This window comes from Glycine max, chromosome 20, assembly GCF_000004515.6.
Source record: "Glycine max cultivar Williams 82 chromosome 20, Glycine_max_v4.0, whole genome shotgun sequence".
NCBI classification, from domain to species: domain Eukaryota; kingdom Viridiplantae; phylum Streptophyta; class Magnoliopsida; order Fabales; family Fabaceae; genus Glycine; species Glycine max.
This window is the reverse complement of record NC_038256.2, coordinates 3,844,475-3,854,783: the sequence shown is the minus strand read 5'-3', so window position 1 is coordinate 3,854,783 and position 10,309 is coordinate 3,844,475. Positions and strand designations below refer to the sequence as shown.

Below are 10,309 nucleotides of genomic sequence, written 5' to 3'. Positions count from 1 at the left end.
TTTCTTACCCTTGATAGAGTTTACATACAACAATAGTTTTCACTCTAGTATAGGTATGGCGCCTTACGAGGCATTGTATGATAGAAGATGTAGGACACCTTTATGTTGGGTAGATTCCAGTGAAAGCATTGCCTTAGGACCTGAGGTAGTTCAGCAGACCACAGAAAAGGTCAAGTTGATCCAAGAAAGGATGAGAGCAGCCCAAAGTAGGCAGAAGAGCTACTATGATAAGAGAAGAAAGGATCTTGAATTTGTTGTAGGTGATCATGTATTTCTGAGAGTCACTCCGGGGACTGGGGTTGGTAGGGCGTTGAAGTCCCGTAAGCTCACACCTAGATTCATTGGTCCCTTTGAAATCCTAAAGCGTGTCGGCCCAGTTGCGTATCAGGTGGCTTTGCCACTATTTCTCTCAAATATCCATAGTGTCTTCCATATCTCTCAACTCAGAAAATATGTCCATGATCCGTCGCACGTGATCGAGTTGGACAATGTCCAAGTGAAAGAGAACTTGACATATGAAACACAACCACTGAGGATCGACGATCGTATGGTTAAGCAGCTAAGGGGGAAAGAGATTCCCTTGGTCAAAGTAGTATGGGGAAGTGCTTCGGGCGAGGATGCCACCTGAGAACTAGAGGGTCAGATGCGTGATGCATATCCTACCTTATTCGATACTGGTAAGTTTCGAGGACGAAACTTTTTTTAGGGGGGTGGAATTGTAACAGCCGTAACTTTAATAAGTAAATAAGAAAATAATAAATTAATAAATAAATAAATAAATAAGTAAAAATAAAATAAAAATTATTAGGTCATAAATTCCCAATATATAAGCCAAATGTTAACCTAGAGCAGCTTTTTGGAAAACACATTCTATTCCTTTCTTCTTTTCTGACGCACAAGAACCCTAACAGAGCAACCAGAGGAGGAGCTCTAGAGAGCACCAGAGACGCCACCATTGCTAACAGAGAATATTTAAGCGACTACATCGAGGTAAGGGATGAGTTACTCACGCTTGGGGATTAGAATGAATATGTGTAGGGATCCCTAGAGGATCAATTTTTGGGTTATTTTGGGGTGTTTATGAATTTAATTATGTTTTCATGTTTAATCGCGGATTGAGTGTGTTTGATGAACCAATTGGTGTTCTGTTGCGAGTTTGTTGTAGAATTGATGTGTTCCCGTGTTAGGTGCATACCTTAGAAATTAGAATTCTTTATAATTAGCATAAAAATTGTGTGGTGGTGATTTTGTTTATACCAGATATGTTGGCCTTTCAATCTTGTTCTTTTTATTTTTTTTCACACCGCAGTGTATACGTGTACATATATATTGATACTGTTTTTTTTTACAAACTTTATATTTTATTTCATGTGGGTGATTTCTCGTCATGAAATTCATATGTGTAGGGATTGTCATGAAATTCATATGTGTAGGGATTGTTGGATAATTGAACTGGCTAAAATCATTTAAAGAAATTAACTAAAGTTGTATTCACATTGTAATTAGGCATTTTCTTGATGTTGATAACTTAGTTGAAATATATTTAGAATATAGGTATACATGTTGTTCATAGAAATCAATAAGAGTATATATTTTATTGTTATATATAATTTGTATTTACTTAATGATATATTTAATATTATTGTGATTATTTTATATTAATATATATTTAATACTTTTTATATGTTATATATATATATATATATATATATAATATGTACGTTTACGTTAATATATATATATATATATATATATATATATATATATATATATATATATATTTTACGTGTATTTTATAGTTATTTGTTTATAAGCCTTGAAGTTAAATATTGTATGTTATTATTGTTATGATATATTGTTATTTAATTGTTGAGTATATTTTGTAATTAGTTAAAGTGTGAAATGTTAAACTCTGGACATGAAATATGGTTGTGAATGAGTGTGTGATTGATATTTGTAGTGATATTACTTGTCATGTGAGTTATGAGTTATATAGTAACTTGACCAGAGTTTACCTTGAGAGAACTTTTATGCGCAGTGTTAAAGGAAATTGTAGGATTCCTAGTTAGGATCTTGAAGGGTTAAACTATAGCACAATGTGTTAAATATGTTTGAAATATAAGTGTGAGGTCGTGGGTATTATATAACTCATAAACAGTGTCTGCGTGCAAAAAAGAAAATATTTTAGGGGTTGGACCTGAATCAGGAAGGTGAGGCCCAAACGCATTCTTCGGAATCTAGGCCTTGGGGGTAAAGATACTCGGTTTGAGTGCTCCTTTAAGCCCATGTTGATCCCATGTGGTTGGGGCATTCTTGCAAAACAGAGTAACCCTGACTGGTCACCTTATGATGTTACTTAGTGAGAGTGACCGAGTATACCCATTGTGTGGTGTGCTTTGTCATGTACTCCAAAGCGCCCCAGTGTTGTTTTCCACTGACATGGTACCACATTGCATATAGGCTTGAATCTTAGTATAATTGTTGCATAACACTTGTGTTTGAATTTCATTGAGTTAACAATTGTGGTTGATGTTATTTTATGGAGTGTGTAAACTTGAATGAGTGTGAATAATGTGTGCGATTTTGTGTAGTAATGTTATTTATATACATTCAGCCTTAAGTATTATATGTTTCACATGCTCTAATGTTTTATTATATACGAATGTGATAACTCACTCCCGGTGTGTGTTTGTGTTTGGGCTGATTGCCACTTTGTTTTAGGTGAGGCTTCATATGATGAGTCACATGCTAGAGATGGAGAGACTTAGTCTATGATAGGGATATGCTCTGATAAGTGTGACATTGGGGCATAGGATTTTACTTCGCATATTATGATTTTCACATGTTATGATTTACTGAATAATATAAATGCGTTATACTTTTCTACTTTAGTTTCTTTTTATTATTTATTTAGAATGGACGACCTTGTTTTGAGCCGGGATAATCTTACCTTTTATTAAAAAAAAAATCTATTATGTTTTCACTAAGTGGATGTGAACCTTTATCCTTTTGAATTGATTTAAATTAAATGTGTTTAAAAAGAAAAATTATTAATTAAATTTTGCATGTTTTTTTTCCTTCTTTTATTATTATGTGTTTATAATCTTTTAATTAAATTTTGTATGATTTATTGAATTAGTTAGTTATAATTGTAAGGGTAGAGGGTGTCACAATGTAAGCTCCATTGGAGCTTGTAGGCCTACGATCTTCTTCATCAATGGATTTCTTTGCTTCTTGGAAGATTAATGGCAGCAGAATGGAGAAGGAAGAGAGAAAGGAGATGCCACTTCAAGTAGAAGATAAGTCTAGAAGAAGCTCACCACCATAGGAGGTCATGGATAAGAGCTTGAAGGAAGAAGGAGATGAATGAAGGGAGAGGGAGAGAAGAGCACAAAATTTTATGCTCTAAGAGAGCTCTGAAATCTGAAGTTTAATTTTCAAAAGATCAAAGTTGAAAAAATGCACTCACATGACCTCTATTTATAGCCTAAGTGTCACACAAAATTGGAAGGAAATTTGAATTTCTATTCAAATTTCACTTAAATTTGAAATTGAATTTGTGGAGCCAAATTTTCACTAATTATGATTAGTGAATTTTAGCTATGATTCATCCCACTAATCCAAGATCAAGTCCAAGATTCTCCACTAAGTGTCCTTAGGTGTCATGAGACATGTAAAACATGAAGGACATGCACAAAGTGTGACTATATGATGTGACAATGGGATGTAGTAAGCAAATGCTCACCTTCCCCTCTAAAATTTAATTGGATTGGGCTTCTCCCAATTCAATTAAATTTATTTCTCAACACACATCAAATATTCACTTAATGCATGTGAAATTACAAAAATACCCCTAATACAAAAACTAGTCTAAGTGCCTTAAAATACAAGGGCTGAAAATTCCTACATTTCTAGGGTACCCTACCTACATTATGGAGCCCTAAATACAAGGTCCAAAATAATGAAATCCTTATCTAATATGTACAAAGATAAGTGGACTCATACTTAGCCCATGGACCCAAAATCTACCCTAAGGCTCATGAAAACCTTAGGGCATTCTCTTGCATCTCTAGCCTAATCTTCTAGGAGTCTTCTATCCAATGCACTTGGGGGGTAGGATTGCATCAAAGAACAACCGACAACCCTACGTCGTCAATCGTCGTGCCGGCCACCAGACCTATATTGAGTCGTGGCGGCAAAATCACTATGCTGGCTATGGAGCCATCAGAAACTTGTGTCGTGGTGGATGTTTGTTTTCCCCGACCAAGATTTGGCACCACTGACACAAGAAAATCAACGTGAACTTGAATCATACGTTGTCGTCGTCATCAACTTTGTCTCGAAGCTCCCACTCTTCGTTAGCGACTCTATCAAGAGCGTCAAGAAAACAAAAGAAACAATCAAAGTCCTTATGCAAATCGGAGCATTCCCTAACATAGAGAAAGAAAAAGACAACCACAACATTCGTGAGATTCAAAATTGTAGTAATTTTTGTTCATGAGATTTGAAATTGAGGAAATGGCAAAAACATGATGCATGTGTGGAAACCGTTAAGGTAGATCTATCGTTGAACAAAGTGAATAAACCTGACATCATCTCAACTTCGCCGAAAAAAGAAGTTGTTGTTGCAAAAAAACCATTGAAGAAGAAGGTTGAAGAGAAGAAACCTGAGGAGAAAAAATCAGGAAAAAAACCTAAAGAGGTAATTAATTAGTAATCAATCTTCATTTTCCTCTAATTGAACAAATTTATTAAGTCTTGACAAAAGTAGGTGTTCAATCGATGAGTTTTGACGAAAGTAAGGACTTGATGACGATGAAGGGAACAATAGACGTGAAGGAGATGGTGTCGTACCTAAATCCAAATGACGTTGTTTTTACTTTTTTTAAAACAAAATTCTATCTGTAATTCCACTTAAACAAAAATTACATGTAACATACCTAGATGTTAGATTAATGGTCATGTAATAATTAAGCGTAAGTAACTCGAACAAAAACTTTAAAATATTAGAAATCTAAGTCAAAAAAAAAAATTATCATAAATCAAAGAAAATATATATATATATCAGGCATAAAAATAAATTTAAGCCTTAAAAGAAAAATCTTATTTAACTTTTTATTTATTTTCATCTAGTTTCTTTCTTTCTTTTCCCGGTCACTCACTCCTCGTGCACCCGAATCGAGAGTATTCGAGTATGAATAATAATAATAATAATACGTGTATCATCCAATGAAACACCACCACGTAAGATCAAAACTTTGACCTCCTCGCTGTTTCTCTGCACCAGAGTGGTTGGCATTGCCACCTTGTTTGGTTCCACACTTCAATTACTTACCATTATTAAATTCTCTTCACCTCTGTCTGATAACTCTCTTCTTCTCATCAACAAAAACAAAACTTCAATTTCTCTATGATTATGATAATGATGGGTTCAAACCCAAAACCCCTTGTGCACCTTTCTCTTCTTCTCCTGGTCCTCTTTTCTTCCTCAACCGAATCCCTGAGATTTGAAATCCAATCCGGGCACACCAAATGCATCTCCGAGGATATCAAGAGCAATTCCATGACCGTTGGCAAGTACCAAATCGTTAGCCCCAACGAGGGTCAACCTCTGCCAGATGCCCACAGATTCACCGTCAGGGTACTGCAACAATAAAAATCGAAACTTGCTCATACCCAGTATCGAATGAGATCGTGTTCGGTATTTTTCGGTTAATGGGTAATTTTGTTTCTGATTTTTTCTTCTTTTTTTTTGGGTTAGGTGACTTCGTCTTATGGGAACAACTATCACTACGGGGATCGCGTTCAGACGGGGCAGTTTGCGTTTGCTGCAGTGGAGGCTGGAGATTACATGACTTGCTTCTGGGCTGTGGATCACAACCCTGTGGAAACGTTGACTGTGGATTTTGATTGGAAAACGGGTGTTGCGGCCAAGGATTGGTCAAATGTTGCTAAAAAAGGCCAAGTTGATGTGAGTACTGTGTAGAGTAGTTACTAGTCGCTACTACGTGTCACTTAACTTTTTTTTTTTGTTTTAAACCTCTGGTTCATCGGGGGAAAGGATTTCCCCGACTAATTCGAAGTTCGGTTAGGAGATAAATAAAGCCCCGCGAATAATTTATCGAACTCGGGTAGTATCCAAATAGTATCCAAATGATTAAATCTTAATTTCAATACATTAACTACTTGTGCCCAATCAGTTGAATCTATGTGTCACTTAACTAACTCTCTATATCATACACTCTACAGTTGATTTGATTGTTGAATATAGTGTTTACTTTGTGGTGCTGTGATGTGAGTAGAGTAGTTCACTACTATGTGTCACTTAACTAACTCTCGGTATGATATATCCCATATAGTTTATTTGGTTTGTTAAGTATAGTGTTGTTTGTTTCCTTGGTGTCTTTTTGTGTGTGTGGGGGGGGGGGGGGGGGGGAATTAGTGTATTGTGTTTTGCTAGATTTACTTGTGTTAGTTAGTTTTCTAAGGAGAGCTGATTTGGACTAAATTCAGTGTTACTATGTGGTATTTGTTCCTATGTTAAGATTATTTTAGGTTAGGATATCTTGCAAGGTACTTGATCTGGTTCTTGATGATTAGGAATTTGAAATTGTAGAAAGTTGCTACTGATGGGGCTGCACCTCCACCCATGATATTGCAGCTGCAATTGTAGTTGTGGACCACAATTTAAAACCTTGATAAGCACACTTGGTATTAGTGTGTGTGCCCTAGGGAAAAGTACAAAATAGTAGACAATAGCACACGTTTTGCTTCTCTAATTTAGTGATTGGAGGAAGTTGTTTAGAGAGATCTCATGGTAAATAATATCTTTGAAGATTTAGTCTTTAACTTGAGAGGAATGACGTTGTGTCATGTGATTCATGTAGTGGGTCCCACTTGTTAGGATAAGGTTCTTGTTCTTGTCGTTGATTGTGCCACTCATGTACTCACGAGGAAATTAAGGTTGACTCTTTTAGTCCATCCCCTATCTAATGCAGCATATACTGATGTGAGGTGAATGTGTCCTATGTGAGATTTACTGGCTGAAGCTCAATCTAATCTGATTGATCAACTAGTGTCTGGCGTCAGTTACCAGTTAGATGTACTGAGATTTGTATTAGGACTTGAGAGTAACCTTACTTATGAATTTCTAATCATGGTAAGCATACAGGGGCACTGTAGGTTTCTTATTTTGGCAAGCTTTTATGGAGACAACATAATCACCAATCATCCTTGCAAATTTGTAACTTATTTTCCCTACTTGTAACTTTTTGTTTGCTTTCCACTTATCTTAAATTGATAAGCGATAGTTAGCTCTTTTTGGTTGCTTATTTTTCTGTTGACAAAATTGGCTTTCTTGAATAATTGCTAAAATTCATTCTTTTTTTTTTTGGTATTATTTCTCTCTAGTACCAAGGGGGTCTAGCTTAGTTGGTTAAGTGAGTGTGTAAGTGTTGTAAACCTCCTGGTACTGTGTTCAATTCCTATGTATAAAAAAATTATTCCTCCCCAATATATTTTTTCTGGACTTTACAGTAATCCTGCTGATATCACTAAAATCATTGGCATATTCTTGACCCAAAAATAAAAACCTACTCAAAACCTCACCATCCCATGACTCCCACCATTTCTCATTTGAGGAATAAACGAACTCATGACTCATTTTGGTTTTTCAGTTACTTGGCTTAACTTGTAATCTTCGCTGACATAATGTTTGGCAAAAGAAAAAAAAAATTCTTACATCTATTTCATTCACCTGTACTAGGTAATGGAGCTAGAGCTAAAGAAGTTGCAGGATACTGTTTCTTCCATTCATGAGGAGATGTTTTATCTTCGTGAAAAGTAAGTGCGTTACAATTGCTGAAATTTTTTAATTTTTTTTTCTGAATACTTTAATTCTATACATTGGCATAGGAAATTATAATAAGCATTATTCTTATTTTTGTTGAAATACTTAAGAAATATATTTTGTAACTGAGTTGAATGGCATTGTGTACACCAATAACGGTTGTCACTAGTGGTAGCGGCTTGTATTTCTTAACCAAGTGATCCAGAGTTCTAATCTTGGTTAGCCCTTGGATATGAAATAAATTGTGTAAGAAGGAGAATATTCACCTTGTGTGGACTCAATGTCTCCGACGAAGATTTGTCATTGGTGGTTTTGATGGGAACAACTTCATATTAATACCATGATTACCAAAAGGAGAAAATGACATTGTGTAATCTTTGTAGCCGTCTGCAATTAGTAGGATAAGGCTTTACAGTTGATGTACTTAATTAAATACATTGACACGATATAATGTAACAATCACTATTCTTACGTTGGTTTTAATTTTGTATTTCCAGAGAAGAAGAAATGCAAGAACTTAACAGAACAACCAGCAGCAGAATGTTCTGGTTGAGTTTGCTTTCCCTCTTTGTCTGCTTATCAGTAGCAGGGATGCAAATATGGCACTTGAAGACCTTCTTCGAGAAAAAGAAACTCATTTGAAATTTTGTGATAGTGATTTTACATTTTTCTTCATCCGTGCGCTTGTAAAATATACCAGCATTAATTTATCCTGAGGATACACATAACGGTAGTCAGTATAATCTCAGAATACTTCCTTTGTTAAACGCAAATCAGAGTTATGGCAACGAGTTTCAGACGAAATGTTGACTTTCTTTAATTTAGGGCCTTTCTTCGTCTTCTTGTTTATGACGATTACCTTGTAGATGATTACGTAACAAAACTTATTATATTCATAACCATCTCGAATCAAATCAGAGGGTGAATGAATAGATTGTCCAAAGTTTGTAATTAACATTCCATTTCCTATGATAGGCACTTCAAAAATAAATTTGATAAATAAAAAAAAGACCATGAATGAATAAAATAAGTTAAACTCAAGTTCTATAATTTAAAGTTAAATTTTGAATTTAATTTGCTTAAATAGATGAGTTAAGGTTGGTTATGACGTCTTCTTTTGCAATTACTTTAATATACTTTTTAGCATATTAATTATGGTCTGAGTAAGAAAAAAAGAGCATATTAATTATGGTATAATTTTAATGGTGTATAGATTAGACTTTATTGAGAAAAAGTAAGGTTCAATCAATGGGTAATCTTTATAGTTTATACAGTACTTTAAGAGGGATTAATTTTTCACTGTAAGAGAATTAAGACTGGAGGTAAATTTAGTTAACTTTCCAATTATTTGTGCCTTAGTTATTGTAAGTTAAATAAGTTAGATTTAGGGATTTATAAATATAGTGATTTAAAAGAATAAATTAAATTTTGAGCTAAGGAGCAACCAGAAGATTTAGGGGTTAAAAAAATAAATTAAGTTTGAGCTAAATTACTATATTTTTTAAGATTTATATACTTCATTTAATATAGTGAAGTAAACCTAGGTCCCTAGTTTTAGTTCATATAGTATTTATTACTTTAATCTTCTCGTTTTATAAAATGTTATTATTTTAATCCTTAATATAATAATATCAACCAAAAATACAGTGAAAATGAATTAAAATTCAATTCAAATATTTTTTTAACGCCATCAATTTGTTAGCATACTTATAAAGAAAAAAGCTGATATCTACTGAGTAAATGGATCAATGAGTATGACGCATAACACAACAAGTGGACCATACTTTTGCTGTAGAGCTGTAGACACCAAGTGCGAGCGAGACTCTGAACTTAGGCCGTGTTTGGTTTAGGGAGGATAGACAGAAATTTGGTAGGTCTCATGTAGGATTCACATCTTTTACATTTTTGTATTTTAATTAAAATTTATTTTCTATTTCTATCATCTTTATTTTCATCTAGCATTAGCAATGTATGAATCCACTTAAAGAGATAAAATGAGTTGTTTATACAAAGAGCACCGGAGATCCTCTTATAGCTCCATGAAACTAAAGAGATCGTAAGCCACATCTGTCATTTTCTTTTCTTCCACTTCTGCAATTAGGCAGAAAGTGGGATTGAAGCTTGCACATTATGGTCCCCAGTGCACAATTTATTAAGTTTAACATTTATTCTCGTGAAACCAGCGAAAAGAAACTCCCATGAGAAACGCAATCCCAAAAAAGTTGTTAGCATCTATACCAGAGGAATTGGTAAGAGAAAATAGAAGAGTGAAAACTATAACTAGTATTAATTTTTAAATGAAAAAACAAGGAACATAAAAAACCGATAGCATGAAGTGACCTACTTCCTCAATTAGTTTGTACACTTGAAACGCTTTTTACACTTATGCAACAACTTGCATATGCTCGCTTGAATGAAACAAGAGCTTTAATGAGAAAAAAAACGTAGAAACCAAAGGCA

At 34.4% G+C, this 10,309-nt stretch overlaps 1 protein-coding gene across 1 annotated transcript; it reads left to right on the top strand.

The window, feature by feature from the left end:
* The first annotated feature begins 5,381 nt into the window (after positions 1 to 5,381).
* On the top strand, positions 5,382 to 8,564 carry LOC100499866 (uncharacterized). Its single transcript, NM_001250194.2, is given in 4 exon segments — positions 5,382 to 5,641; positions 5,762 to 5,971; positions 7,766 to 7,842; positions 8,347 to 8,564. Coding segments are annotated over 4 exon segments (663 nt in total). The 5' UTR covers positions 5,382 to 5,410; the 3' UTR covers positions 8,492 to 8,564.
* Positions 8,565 to 10,309: the final 1,745 nt, after the last annotated feature.